The 14906-nt window shown below is 42.6% G+C and overlaps 1 protein-coding gene across 3 annotated transcripts in view; it reads right to left on the bottom strand.

The window, feature by feature from the left end:
- MARCHF1 (membrane associated ring-CH-type finger 1) overlaps window positions 1-14906 on the bottom strand; it is an 814327-nt gene that overhangs the window by 75959 nt on the left and 723462 nt on the right. For 2 of the 3 annotated variants that reach the window (XM_041738446.1, XM_041738447.1), the window contains exon 5: window positions 8366-8445. In XM_041738446.1, coding sequence (XP_041594380.1) covers window positions 8366-8445 — 80 coding nt within the window. Of the gene's footprint in view, window positions 1-7330; window positions 8090-8365; window positions 8446-14906 lie in introns of all 3 variants that reach the window. The other variant, XM_041738448.1, reaches the window with a different exon arrangement.

Below are 14906 nucleotides of genomic sequence, written 5' to 3'. Positions count from 1 at the left end.
GGGGGCGGGGGTGCAGAGAGAGCATCTTCAAGAAGATTCCCCATAGAGCATGGAGCCCCACATGAGATGCCATCCCAGGACCCATGAGATCTTGACCTGAGCCAAACCCAAGAGTAGGAAGCTTAATGGAATGAACCACCCCGGTGCCCCACTGTCTACTTTTCTTATTCTCACAGCCACCACCAGCTCTGCGGCAGCTGTGTCTTTCTAATTGGTTTCCTTTTCCTTCAGTCTTGGCCTCTCCAATCTGTTTTCCAAAAGCAGTTTGAGTGGTCTTCCAGAGTACTCAGGAGACAGCGTCATTCTTTTTCCTTAAAAGCATACAGAAATTTACTCTTGACATTAAAACACAGTCCAAACTCCTAACTGTGGTTGATAAAGAACTCCACGGTTGACTACCATTCCCCTCCTCCTACTTGCTGTGAGGCCACACTCAAATGTTTTTATGCCCGATCTCACTCATCTCTGGGTATTTACCGATGCCATATCCTTTTCCTGGAACAGGTTGTCCTTTCTCTCTGTTCTCTCCTTTGGATTTCTTCTCAGTTATTAGTTTCTCAGGGAAACCTGCTTTGTTCTATGAGATGCAATGTGTTCCTTCAGCTTCATTCATGGATTTTTTTTTCTTACATTTGCTTGTTTAATTATTTGTTTTAACAAGTGGAATATAAGTTAATGAGGAGTGGGGCCATTGCTGTATTTCCCACTGTATTTCCAGCTTCTAGAACACTCTTTGATACAAAGTAAATTTCCAATAAATAGTTGTTCACTGTGTGAATGAATGAATAAATGACTACAAAGATACGATAACAAGGATAAGAAGGGTCCGTCTTAAACATAATTCTCTTAGGAGCTCAGGCCTATTATTAAAAAATTATCTAAATCAATCTTACAAATGCTAGTGCTTTGTCAAAAAGCATGATCGTGTTGCTCTTGGAAAGTGGTTTTCTGCTATGAACACTTTGAGTTTTAGAAGTGTTCTCTTCCCATTTCCCCACACCTGGTATAAAGTTATGGCAATTTAAGAATTAAGTCAAAAAACAGATAATTGTTACCATTTTCTCATTTTCCTCCAAAACTTTTCTTAAAAAAAATGAGACTGTGCATAAAGAAAGTTATGGCAAAACAATATAAAGTATACCTTCAAGCTCACTGTCCAACCCAGACTAGGCTAGAACATCATCAGGAGTTAGTTACTTTTGGGCTCTTCCTCTTTTAAATAAACCATTGGTGGAATTACCCTGTGCCACCCAATTCCCATTGTTCTCCCCCATGGTTTTGCATCTCCTCTTTTAGCAACTTCTAATTTTGAAGCCATTCCAAGAATTCTTTTTGGGCAATTGCTACATGTTAGAATTATTCTGAGTACTGTGGAGAGCATGAAAGAGGGATAAGACATAATTCCTACTTCAAGGAGCTTAGTCTATAGGAAACAGAGAACTAACACACATGAAGCTGCTACTAGAAAATAAGCAAATTCTAAGGAAGTGCTACGGACTACAAAAGCTTATGGGAATCCGGAAAAAAGAAACGATCACTGTGCACCAGGATAGTTTTGGAAAGCTTTATGAAGAGGATAAAAACGAGATGAATGCTAAAGCATATCTCAATGTGGGCACTTGGAGAGGAGGAGAAAGACATTGGGAAGGGGAGAGCTGCTCTGGATGGTAGTTCAGCGCTACTGCTTTGTTTATTTTTTCCAGCTTAGAATTCTTGTCCCACTTTTTCTGGTACTGATGCTATTCTTTTTGTTACTGAAATGTCTTTTCCCCAAAGAAAAGTGGGTTCTGGAGGGGTTGCCAACAGTCACATTTAAAACCAAAGGACTTGGTCCAGGCATCCTGCCCAATGCCCCCCTGGAGACCATGATTAGCCCAAGGTTGTGACCTAGGGCAGGCTAATTCTATTCCATCCCTGGAATTGCATGTGTAACTGCTCAAAGAGAACATTTCTCTTTTCTGTTAAGTCATGACTGGTAAAATGTAAGCCTAAAGCTATCTCTGCCCACACTGTCTCTTCCCTCTGCTGTACAGAGGAAGCTTGCCTGCAGTTGAAGAAAGTGAGAACACACAGAGAAGGAGAGAGAACCACATTGTTTGAATCTCTGCAGTCTCTGAGGCCATCTGTATACCTGGATTTCCTATGTCTGGGGCCAACTCATCCCCTTCTTGTTTAAGCTCATTTGAATTGGTTTCAGTCAAATTTAACCTGATAGTGGAGTCCTGACCAAAGCAGGTACAGGTACTAGGGTACAGGGCGGATGTGGAGAAAGAAGAGGAGTGTAGGGAACGATCAAAATGGGACATTAACAATGAGACAGAGGGCACAGATCAAAAGCAGTATCTGGAGGAACAAACGATGAGATCTGGTAGACCGAGATTGGACATAACCACTGCAGAAGAAAAAACAGCCCCAAACTGGAAATTCAGGGTATTTGTGAACTCACTGACACAAATGGGGTTAGTTGTGATGAGGAAGTGGGTTCGAACAGACACAATAGGCAAACCATGACATGGGAGTTCCTGGTAGAGTCCGGGCTTTGTCAGTCTATGGTTTAAGCCAGATGAGCAGCACTTACTGGTACAGCAGTGCGACGAGCTACAAGACAGTAACCTAACTTTGCTTTGTGTCAGCACTCAATAGACTATGACAGAAAATGGTAATTATGCTTCCCAGAGTCATCTTTTCTTATTTATTTATTTATTTATTTATTTATTTATTTATTTATTTATTTATTTATTTGAGAGAGAGAGGAAAGCATGAATGCATGGGCAGGGGAAGGGGCAGAGGGAGAGAGTCTTAAGCAGACTCCGTGCTGAGCGCAGAGTCCAATGCGGGACTCCGTCTCACCACCCTGAGGTCACGACCAGAATCCAAGAGTCGGACGCCCAACTGACTGCACCACCAAGGTGTCCCCCAAACTCATCCTTTCAATTATTTGTGCTTTTGTTCCACTTAAGGCCCAGGAGAGATGTAGCACAGAGCAGTGGTTCCCAAAATGCGGCCCCTTAGATCAGCAACATCTCTATCTCCTGGAAACACTTTAGAAATGCAAATTCATGGATTCAGCCCTAGAGAAGGGGATCGGAAACCTTGGGTGGGTCCACTAACCCGTGTTTTAACAAGCCTTGTGGTCTACGCTAACGTCCACTAAGGCCTGAGCACTGCTGATGTAGAGTTTGTATGTTGGTTCCCTGGCAGGTGAGGTCACCTGCCACTTAGTGCTTTCACATTGTAGGAATAATTCCCTTAGAAAAACTCATTTTCCCTAAATCTGTTCATTCAAAAGTGGTATGTTGAGTACATTCTATCTGCCAGGCCCTGTTCTAGGCACTGTGGACACCAGGAAAAAAATCTGAAATGGTCAATCACAAAAATATCTACGTGTCGGCAATGAAACATGATGCTACGGAAGTGATTCCCCGGAGGCTTGCGTGGTGAGCATCATGAGGGGTCCCTAAGGAGACTGCATTTCATCCAAAAAAGAATGACTAAGAGTTAGTCTGGGGAAGAGAAGAGACAGCGCGATGACTTCGTTTCCTGTGCGTCGTAGTGAGAGAAACCTTCTCTGAAGAAGGCTTTGGTGAGGGTGGGAAAGCAGGTACGGTGCCCACTTGGGAGCAAATGGCAGGAACAGCAGAGGAGGAAGGGCTCCGGAGCTTCTGCTTTGTGGTCGGCCGAGGCTGGCTCTGCCCACGCGTGTCCCAAGCAGCAGGCGTGCAAGTTCACAGGCAGCTGCTGCTTCTCCCACAGGGGACCCCGGGCTGAGGCTGTGTCCCTCTGAAGGCCTTTCTCCTCTGCACCATCTCACTTAGAGATTTCGCTCACTCCCCAGTCACCATGGTTAGCTGCCTGAGAATGACCCCACCTCCCTGGCTTCCAGAAGATTCCCATCATCAGTGTCTTTGGGCTGCTGCCCCGGGCCAAGGCGTCACGTTAATAACAATTGCAAATATGCGATTGTTTAGTGTCAATCTGTGTCTAGTTCACTAATGCTTGCAAAATTACACAGCACCGGCTGTGGCTGCTCCCCTGCCTTTCGGTGACACGTCTCCTACTGCGTGCGGGACAGCTGACCCTGCAAGGCCACTGCCTCCACACACGGCCTGCCCGTAATTGAACTCATCGTGTCTTCCCCAAACGGCCTCCCTTGCCCTCTTCTGCCTTTGTCAGTGACAGCGACATTTACTGTCCCCCGAGTTCCAAGGTTTGGAGTCACCCTGGACCCCCTGGTCTTATGCTCTCACCAATGCAAGCACCAAGATTTCTTCCGGTCGCGGGGTGGGGTGGGTGGAATGCCACTCCTCCCTTCCCTTACCCTTTCTCATCCTAATCCCACTTACCTCGAAGCAGGACACATTCCACCTTATTGCAACTTTTCTCTGAAATCTAGGTTCCTTTCCCAAAGCAGCCCCAGGGCCACTGCGACTGTCTGTGTTATTCTTCTGTCTACGTCAGTCATCATCAGGCCTACTGTATTTAGCCAAGGCTGCTCTGTATTCTTTGTTGCAGCGAAATCTTTTCTTCCTAAAGGGATAGTAGATAGAACTCCATTATATGCAAGAGGTGATCGGGAAGCTTCTCTGACTGAAGATGGGCTAAAGCTTCTAGGGCGGCCTGTTAGGTACCAAAAGGGGCTCATCGAGGCATCTTTGAGAAACAAAGATGTCCTGAACACAGTTAAACTCTTTGGAAAGATATGCATGTTTTCTTTACAAAGTGTTTTTTAGAAATTTTTTTTAGGGGCACCTGGGTGGCTTAGTGGGGTAAGCGTCTGCCTTTGGCTCAGGTCATGATCTCAGGGTTCTGGGATCTGAGTCCGAGTTGGCCTCCAGGCTCATGGGGAGGGGGGTCTGCTTTGCCCTTGCCCTCTGGCCCTCCCCTCCTGGCTCACGTGCAACGTCTCTCTCAAACAAATAAATAAAATCTTTTAAAAACATTAAAAAAAAAAAAACCAAACAAACTTGTCACCTATGTGAACTTTCCAACCTCATCATTTAAGCTCACACAAAGTTCTTCAGTGTCATTCCCTCATCTCGGTCTGGGCTCCTGGTATTTCCCCTGCCTGGAGTCCCTGCAATGCCCAGCATGCCTCTCTGTCAATCCAACTCTACTCTTTTTAGTCCCAATCCCACTGCTTAATGGGGTTTCTGGATTGTTCCAGCTCTCAGAAATTTTTCTGTCTTAAAATTTCTGCAGTATTCCTTTTTTTTTTTTTTTAAATTCACCCTATGCTATCTAATTTGTATCCTTTCAGGTGTGCGTTCAATTTCTCCCACTAGGTAACAGGCCACTTAAGGGAAGAATCAAGTCTTTTGTTGCTTTTTGCCCTGAGCACTAGTATAATATGCAGTCCCCGTATTTGCTTAGTGGGTATATTCTGATGATAACCCACAGCAAGAAATAATAAGTATAGGCCCATCGATCTTACTTTCATTAATAGAAGTCTCAGTTAAATATCCTGTCTTTGAAAATGTTCCTTCCGAGCAGCGTTTTTAAGTTAGGAGAATCAGACACGACTTTAATTGCAAGCATTACTTTTTTCTCCAATTACCATTAAGCCTACAACTAGCTTCTTTCATTAAATTATGTTGGAAGTAGATTCAGGGAATGACAACAGATGGCCGCGAGTGGGGAGTTCTTAGTTTAGAGTGGAAATTGTGTTTTGTCCCAGAGCCGAACATTTCAGCAAATTCACACTTAAATCATATTCAAAAGATCGTAAGAAACTTACATTAATACGTAAATCAGACGGTGTCCCTTTTTGGAGATCTCTGAGCAGGTTTTACGGGGCTCTGTCCGCCTTGGCCCCCTCATCTCCACCACCTTCTCCCCTCATTCATCGCACCCTGGCCACAGGAGCCCACTCTCAGCTCCCTGGACTGAGACATGTTGCTCCTCCTGGCCTGGTGCACTGACGCTTTTGGCCTGAATGGTCTTCCCTGTTTCTTTCCTTGATCAATTCCTGTCATCCTACGAGTCTCTGTTTGTCACCTCTCTAAGAGAGTTCTTCTCTGATCTCTCAAAATAGGTAAAGCTTCCATTTTCTGAGCTTTCATATTCCTTATCATGGCTGTGATTATATATCAACTGTGAAATAGTTTGTTTTGGTTCTGTGTTCCCCCTTAGACTGTGAGCTCTAAGAAAGAGGTCAGACACTACAAATCCCCTGCGCTGCAGTATTTTCAGTGCCCAGAATTGATGCATAACAGGTGCTTAAATGAATAAAGGAATGAACATTTTATAAAAATCTTATAAAACTTGCAGATAAGCAAATCATTATAAAATTGTTTACATCCAGACCTTAAACTTCCTTGTCCTGTCTTGAATGGATAGGGGCAGCATTTTCTGGGTCAGGTGATTCGCATGAGACACACACACACACATGTTTATAAAGTAACTTTAACTTTCAGAAAACAAGCCCCAAACAACCAAACATTATGCGACAAAACTGCACTTGACCAACTTGAATGACTAGGGTGTGACATGAAAGCGTAAAACTATTTGTTTTGTTTAAAATTATCTACCTTAAAAAATAAATAAAATAAAATAAAATAAAATAAAATAAAATAAAATAAAATAAAATAATCTACCTTGTGCCCACTAGCATGGACAGTCATATAATTCTTATTCCCTTTATGTTCTTTTGAAAGTGCATACGGTTGGGAAAAAATTGCAAGAAAGGAGTCTCACAGCTATGAAATGCCTACACGTTGAAACCTTTTAGTACACGATTATCACTAAAGTTAATGTGTTCTCCTTCCCTGAAGGCTCCAGCAACCCCACTGATATGTCCATGACCTGTGTCTGTGTCCTTTCAGTCTTGAATTACCCTGCTGAGTCAGACAATTGGAGAACAAATTAGCACTAACTGCAGAGGAGATTTTTTTCTGGTATAAAATCTGACCTTAAAAAACCCAAGCCTTGAATATCTATCAGGATGCTAAAGTTCACCAAATTTGCATGAAAGGATCCAAGGTTTCATACACTCTTACTCATATTTCCTCCACTGGTCTTGTCTTAAAACTAGAACAGGTACCGGACCCAACTGGTCTGCCAGTCCATTTACCAGGATAAATCGTTATCCAATTCATGGGAAGGGTGAAGAGGAAATCTAATTCTTTTCTGCAACAGCTTTCAAACCCATGGATGCTCCCCTGTTATTTCTTCTCCTACGCACCTGTCCTTGTTTCATCACCTCCCATCCAATCAGACAAGCAATAGTATGAATAAATGCTATGTTTCGAGGGCAGGTGTCAAACGCACGCCTAACTCACAGCGGCCAGAAATGCATGTGGACGGCCCCAGGCCTTTCTCTACAGTGACTGACCTGCATATTCTTAAATTATCAGACCCGTCATGGTAGGTGGCAGGAGGCTTCTGCACAGAATTATTCACCTGGAACCCAGCAGCATCCGCATACTTGCCACCTTCTGCTCCTGCCAATATATCAGTGCTGGAATCTGCCTCTGAAAGTCTTTTCTGGATCGTTTCATAGTGGCCAAGGCGATGCGAGAGCTGCAGATCCCTGGGCTGGTATTCGCCTTCCTCGCGCTGCCTTGAGGCTCTCTTCACCTCGAAGGCTCCTGCTGGCAGGGAAAGTCTGCATTCCTGGTACCTTGTGCCTTTTCCTCTGCAGAGCTTTGAGGAGCAGCTCTCGCATTCAATCAGCTCCTGTTGCTTTTTACCTTCGGGTTGCACATCTACCAGGGCCGTTCCGTTAGGAGCGCAGGACGCACCCGCGTTTCCACATGGCTTGTTGCTATTTCTCCTTCTTCTTCGCTCCCGTCGGAATTGAACTTGGGCTCTTCTCTTTGCCTGAATCCAGTGAGTCTCGTCTGTGGAAGATGAATCTGAAGAATCTGTGTAGTGCTCGCTCCCCCTGGGGCTTGTGATTTGGAGGTGAAAATCCGTTCTTCTCCCTCTTATTTGTGCTTCTGCATGCTCGTATCTCTCAGAGGCCCTCCTCCTCCTCCTAGGCCTCTGTTTTACTGATTTCTTACCAGACTCCCTCCTAGCAGGGCTCAGCCCCATGACAGGGGTGCATTGCTCAAATGCATCTTCTGACATGTCATGCAAGATGGCAGATCTAGACAAAGCAGCAGGCAAAGGATGGGAGATGGGGATGGAGAGGAGAGCCATGGGAAAACAGAGAGAGAGAATGATGAAAATGACAGCATGGACCAGAAGCTGGTAAATAAAGATCAAATGAAGAAAATGCACTAAACAGGGAAAAATTAAGCCAGTATAAATTGTCCATGGATAATGTAAGGCAGAAGCAAGAGCCACAGTCTAGGGATATACAAGAGGAATACGAAACATTGGTCTAAACAATATAAAATAGGATCATTTGCTGAGCACTTACCTGCAGATGTCTTGAGTGGATGGACAGACGGACAACCTTGACTGGCTCCTGGGAGCTGTCCCTGTTGTTGGGCTGCTCGCCTGGAGAAACAAGTTAGATAATTTGGCATCTTGGTTAAGGTAATACATGGTCGATATCTTGCTTTTTTTCCACATATTTAAAAAATTACAGCAAACGTGGCTGCCGGTCATGTTGCTCACAGGGCAGCTCACAACATATAGGAAGTTAGAGGGTTCGTTTTGCAAAAGTAAAACTTGTTTGAGGAACTTGGAACAGCTGAAATGCTGTACCACTTTGCTGTTGCTACATTTATGAGAGAGGAAGATGATTCCACAAGTTTCTGTTCTATTTACTGTAAACATCTAAGTGGAATGGCTCATTTGCCTTGGAAACAATGGGTGACACTTGAATATTCCATAATACGAAGAATATAAAGGCTGTGATCCGCCAAGAATGCTAATAATCTGGGAAGCCTAAATAATCAAGTAGCCACTAGACTGCTAGAGGCTGCCTGGAATTCACATGAAGTCACAGCAAGGCCGTAGGAGATCACGTATTTGAAAACACTTTGCGCTATTTAAAAGCCTACAGTTATTGCTATTATTATTTCATCACTGCGACTAATAAAATCCATCCATCACAACGTTACTGACCTTTCGTACCTCTTAACCTTGTGATCACACTGAGCTCGACTATAACAGAACCCGAACTAATTCAGATTGTGAGCACAGAGTTGAGCACATCTCACCGAACTCCTGCCTTTGAAACGCAGCATTTTCTTCACGGAGTTTGGCTTCTTTGGCCTGTTGTATTTACTACAGATGATGGTGATAAATCAAAAGCTAGAACGTACTGAGAGTTGGCTGCGTGCCCGGCATTGTGCTGTGGCCTTATCAACTGCCTCTTAAATCCTTACAGTAATCTCACGAGTGGGAAATAGTAACTGTTTGGAGTGAACAGTACGTGCCAAGCACTGTCAGTGAATTTCCATTTGTCTGTCCATTAATCTTCACGAGAAGCGAGTGTGTTAAATGCTGTAATTATTTTCATGTTTTCAATAAGGAAACTGAGAAGTTGGTGCTGCTTCTTATGAGTAGGTGCTGGAGCAGAGGTTTGGAATGAGGAATCTTTCTCTTTCATCTGCTCTCTTAGCCACCTGGTAATATACTTCTTTACACAGGAGGAGACTGAAGGGGGTCCCTGACCAAGGACGTACATAGGTGGCTTCTAGAAGCTGGATAAGGCTAGGGTCTTCCCTAGACCCTCCAGAAGGAATGCAGTCCTGTTGATACCTCGATTTTGGCTCAGTGACCTCATGTTTGACCTCTGACCTCTAAAACCACAAGATATTAAAGTGCTGTTTTAATTCAACAAGTTTGTGGTAATTTGTCACAACAGCCATAGGAAACTAATATAGGAGTTGAGATCTGAGTTAATCTAAAAGGCAAGCTAGAGTTATTAAAGAAGAGATAAAAAATATTCTAGGCAGAGGACACAGGGAGCCAAAAGGGAAGTTCTCAGCATGCTCCAACTGACTAATTTACATCTGCACACTCTGACTTAGAAGTATCAGAGGCTTCCCTATCAATCCATGAACACTGCATTTTTAAAATATTTGAATGTCATCTTTGAACACCAGTCCATGTTTGATTATATCCTTCAATATTTCTATCAAAACTCATTTATTTCAAATTTTTAACTCAGATTAACTTCATTTCTGTATCTACTGAACAGGTAGGTATATAGTCATTTTTTATAAAATATAAGCATTTCTGTGCTCTATGCAGTAAACAGTGTTTTATTAGATTGGGCACCACTCATCCCACATACAATCACTGAGGTTAGTAGGGAGCCCTGCATGCAGCAACCACTGAATAAAGTGAAGTTTACTACTCGTTTTCTTTAAAAAAAAGCGATGAAGACCTCAAATCACTGATGATGTTACGGGAGTGAACCAAAATATGTTGAGTATCATCATGGATACCCATGGCTACTTAACAACACATCGAAGTCAATCCTATGAAGCTGTACAGGGAAAGGATGTTGAAACGAGCATAATCATAATAAAAAAATTATAGTCTCTCAGGTTTAAGCAAATGTATATTCTACAACAAGAATGCGATTTGTCAATAAGTAACAACACAGAACATTGAAAAACATGCAGCTTCCCTTTGGAGGATTTTTTGGCCTACCATGAGACTGAATCAAATAGCATTTATGTCTATAACCCTTAAGTATTTTGAAGGAAATAGAAATCATCCTTATTGTTCATCAAGAATCTTCAAACAGCTCACATCCAGTATTAGTTTATACATATTCAGTTTGGTGCTCGGGCAGCACATTAAGAAATTGATTCATACCTACTATAGTCAAGGTGGGCGACACTAAGCACTGACATATATTGTTGAAGTAATTGTAAATCGGCACAACTTATTTGGAGGGAAATTTGGTAACCTTTATCAAGGTAGAAAATGTCTATGGTATTCAAGTCAGAAATTCTATTCACAGGAATCAATTTTATGAAAACACCTGCAAAATTGCCCAAAGGTGTGTTCGTTAGGACAAGAATTTCATTATAGTATTGTTTGCAACAGCAAACAGTTTGGAAACAACTCAAATGTTTGTTATTAACACTGAAGTAGGGATCCCTGGGTGGCTCAGTGGTTTGGCGCCTGCCTTTGGCCCAGGGCGCGATCCTGGAGACCCGGGATCAAATCCCACTTCGGGCTCCCGGTGCATGGAGCCTGCTTCTCCCTCTGCCTGTGTCTCTGCCTCTCTCTCTATCTCTCTGTGACTATCATAAATAAAATAAAAAAAAACACTGAAGTACATAAGCCATTTTAAGAAATGAGATACACCACATACGTGCACACAAACACACACACATGTGTAGAATATATTTTTAGGTGAAAAGTTAAGCTTCAAAACTGTATATAGTATGATCTCATTTGGGTAAATGCTTTCATGATGTATGCTATCATATGAATAGGACACACTTGGAGGAGTGTACATCCAACCATTAGCAGCGATTAATTTTGTGAGGTGGGATTATGAGAACCTTTATTTTTTGGGTTATATACTTTTATAATTTAAAATTTTAATTTTAGTAAAAGGAAAAATATTTTTTTAAAGATTTATTTATTTATTCGAGAAAGAGAGAGAGAGATGAGGATGGGTAGGGGGAGAGGTAGAGTGAGTCTCCAGCAGACTTTGTGCTGAGTGTGGAGCCCAATGCAGGGGCTTGATCTCACGAGCCTGAGGTCATGACCTGAGCCAAAACCAAGAGTGGAACACTCAACTGGCTGAGCCACCCCAGTGCCCCAACTTTCTAATCATATTAATGATGATATCATAGATGACAACGGTTAATATAAAAAATCAGGATTGGTATTTTTTACATCTAATATTTAAGTGATAAAGTGATTTCTTATTTAGCTTCTTTGAATTCCACTTTGATCCTTCAGTTATATGTACTCAATATGGTATCCATGTAAAATAATTTTTATGATGGTAACATGAAATCACTGACCAGATAATTGCTTTGTGGAATGTACAAGAGCTATAATCAAAGAATGTTAGAATTTTTTTTATTCATTCCCAGCAAATCATGTTTTCTCCCCGCAGTGGGCTCAACAGTATCCTCTCACTCAGACAGAAGGTCAGTGATTCTCAATCCTGGCTAAAAATTAGAATCACTGGGGAAATTTTCAAATAAATTTCTTTAACCTGGCTGGATTCCAGAATCTTTTGAGGAATGGCCTCAGGGTACAGGACCTGACCGTCAGTATTTTTAAAAGGTGCCACAGTGACACAATGTGCAGCCAAAGTTAAGAACCACTGGCTTAGGTCAAAGGGGATACAATTTTATTTCTAATTTCATACTAGATATTTTTTTTCTGAGACTCCAGTGATAATATTCCTGAAAGCTTGATTTTTTTTTTTGAGAGAGAAAAGTGTTTTTGAAATTCTCAAATCTCATGTTTATACGTGTAGAAAAGATCTCGGACTTCTGGGCATAGTTTTACTACAACTGATAGTGTAGAGAGGTAAAGGGTTTGACTTTAAATCTATAGTTTACAGGAAGAGAAATTACTACCTGCTCACTATTACCTGCTGTTGAAGAACAGGAGAGGGAGAGAAGGATGAAGGATGAAATTCCAGTGTCTTCCTTCCCCATTTATCCATCCTGGGTTGAACATGGTTTGGGGAGAAGAGGTGGAGGCAGGACAAGATATATGCAAGACTCACCAGGAGATGGTTGTGGGAAAACCAAGAGAATGATGTTTGTTCTTCCTTTCCCTGGAAAGACTACAATGTCTTTCAGATTAGCTTTTTAATGGGCAAGAGGTGCCTAATATAGCACCTACATGGTTGGGTGGAAGTGACAGGGGCAGATGGACCTGTACCAGTTTTCCTACTCTTCCAGACTGGGGTACAGTGAGGAAATCCATATGTTTCCTTGTGTTTTCCCAAGTGTGTGAGAGATAATTGAGATTGCTAGTCAACAAGAGTTCAAGTCGATGTGACTTTGTAACAGAGGGCCACAGAAAAGACCATCAGGCAAAAGGCCTGGCAATGACAATGAAAACTCAAGTGGAATGGAAGGTCAGAGCCTGTCACCAGGTCTTGGTGTCTTAGCAATAAATCTGGTAAAAACCTGCAGTAGAGAACTCTAAAGAAACGAATGTGCCTTAGTGTATTCTAAAAATTTAAGGGATAATGGGAAGAAACCTTGAAAGACTGGATGTGTCGAAGTTTGGAACTGGGAGAGACTGTGAGCTTTCTTTGAAAAAGAAAAAAATCAAACATTTCCCATATCAGTCATAAAGAGAACTCAAGAAGAAGATACAGAGAATGAGATTACTTTTAGAAAGTCACATGTTTTTCCCCCTTGTATTGTGCAAAATTTACCACACTTCATCCTGAGGGCCATGTGGGATACCGAAGATGCTGTACCATTGGCTGATTGCAAAATCTAGATGTAGAAGAAAGCAATCTTGAAGTTGCGTCTATAATCTTGTGGATTAGAAATAGTGCATTAAAGAAAGATGCAGGTCAGACAAAAGGAAAAGAGTAGCACTTAAGGTTGTCCTGATGCTCCTTTTGGCACATCAAATTTTGGGAGGAACTGAAAATCCTTCCAAAGAAAGAAAAGCCAAGACTACCTTTGGCAATTCACACCATTAGGGGTTAGACTTAGGCTAACCCTAAGGCTAGATTGTTCGAGAGGTCTAAAAGAGAAGCTAAAGCTAAAGGTGCAGAATCCAGCTTGCCTTGGAAGGCCCTAGAAGGCCAGCAAGTAGAGCCCCACTGGTCTGCAGAGGCCAAGCTGTGGCAGCCTACATGTCCTACTGGAATAGACAGTTGAAAACAAAGATGGAACAGTGATTGTCAGCAGGGAGGGCACAGCAGGGGATTTGTTTTGAAGTACCAGCTCACGTCATTTCCTCTTCTTAAAAGCCACCCATTCCCACTGATATCGATCAGACTCAAGAAAAGCTTGGGCAGCAGTCAAGATTGAACCCTGGGAGCAAGGGATGATAAGGCTGATTTTGAGAGCAAAGAATGTCTCTTGGGGGAATAAATGGACCATTCTGTGAAGGAGTTGAGGATCCATCATGGTACCCAGTCTACCTTGTAAAAGGTAGACATCCTGGGAGATAGAGAAACAGATTCAGGCAGTTGCCTTTGGTACCCCGTGTCACATCAGCCCACTTCTGATAACTGCAGCCCTAGTGAACAATTCCTTTGTGAACACCAACTGAACTCTTGGTGAGAATGTCCCATCTCAAGTGAGTGCAACCTAGCTTCTACCATCTACTCCTAAAACCATGGAAAAGCCCACTTGGCTCTGCACAAGCCTCAATGCAAGGGAAATAATACTTCTAGGAACAAATGTAAAAAAAAAAAAATGGGAGTCAGAAGCTTGTGGGGAAATTGTCCATTCTATCCCTCAGGTAGAAAATTCTGAAGGACACTTTTGGATATCTCTCAGGGGTCCCATGAGAGCCACAGCTGACTTCAAAATGCACTCTTAAATTGGCTTTTTGCTCACCTTGTCTCATGTTTTCTAATTTCTCATTTATGATTCCTGGGATGACTTCTGAAATACACCACCTGCACCAAAAGTCCTGCCATCAGTGCTGCTTTGAGGGGAACCCAGACTGAGAGATGGTTGGTGGCAGAAATAGTACCAGATAGAATTTAGGAGGTGGGTCACTCATCATCAAACATCACAGGGAACTCTTTGCTGGTCAAAGTGCGGTGGTGATAATGCCTAGTGAGCTGTAGCATCACAATTACTGGCTTTGCTGAGGTGCAGATGATAGGGAAGCATGCAGGAGCTCTGGAATTTGTAGGGTAAGGACCAATGGTAATTTTAAGGATATATAGTTGCTTGGCTTTGTTAACTGCCTTGGAAGCTTCAGTGAAAGAGATTGGCAGATCCAGTTTGGCCAGCTACCAGCTGAGGATACTTTGCCAAAGCCTGTGTAGAAGCCCAAGTCCAAAGTACAGAGACGTTACCCCTAAGTAGCTCTCT

Source organism: Vulpes lagopus, chromosome 23 (assembly GCF_018345385.1).
Source record: "Vulpes lagopus strain Blue_001 chromosome 23, ASM1834538v1, whole genome shotgun sequence".
Taxonomy (NCBI): domain Eukaryota; kingdom Metazoa; phylum Chordata; class Mammalia; order Carnivora; family Canidae; genus Vulpes; species Vulpes lagopus.
The sequence above is the reverse complement of the archived record's forward strand: the minus strand, read 5'-3'. Positions and strand labels throughout refer to the sequence as shown.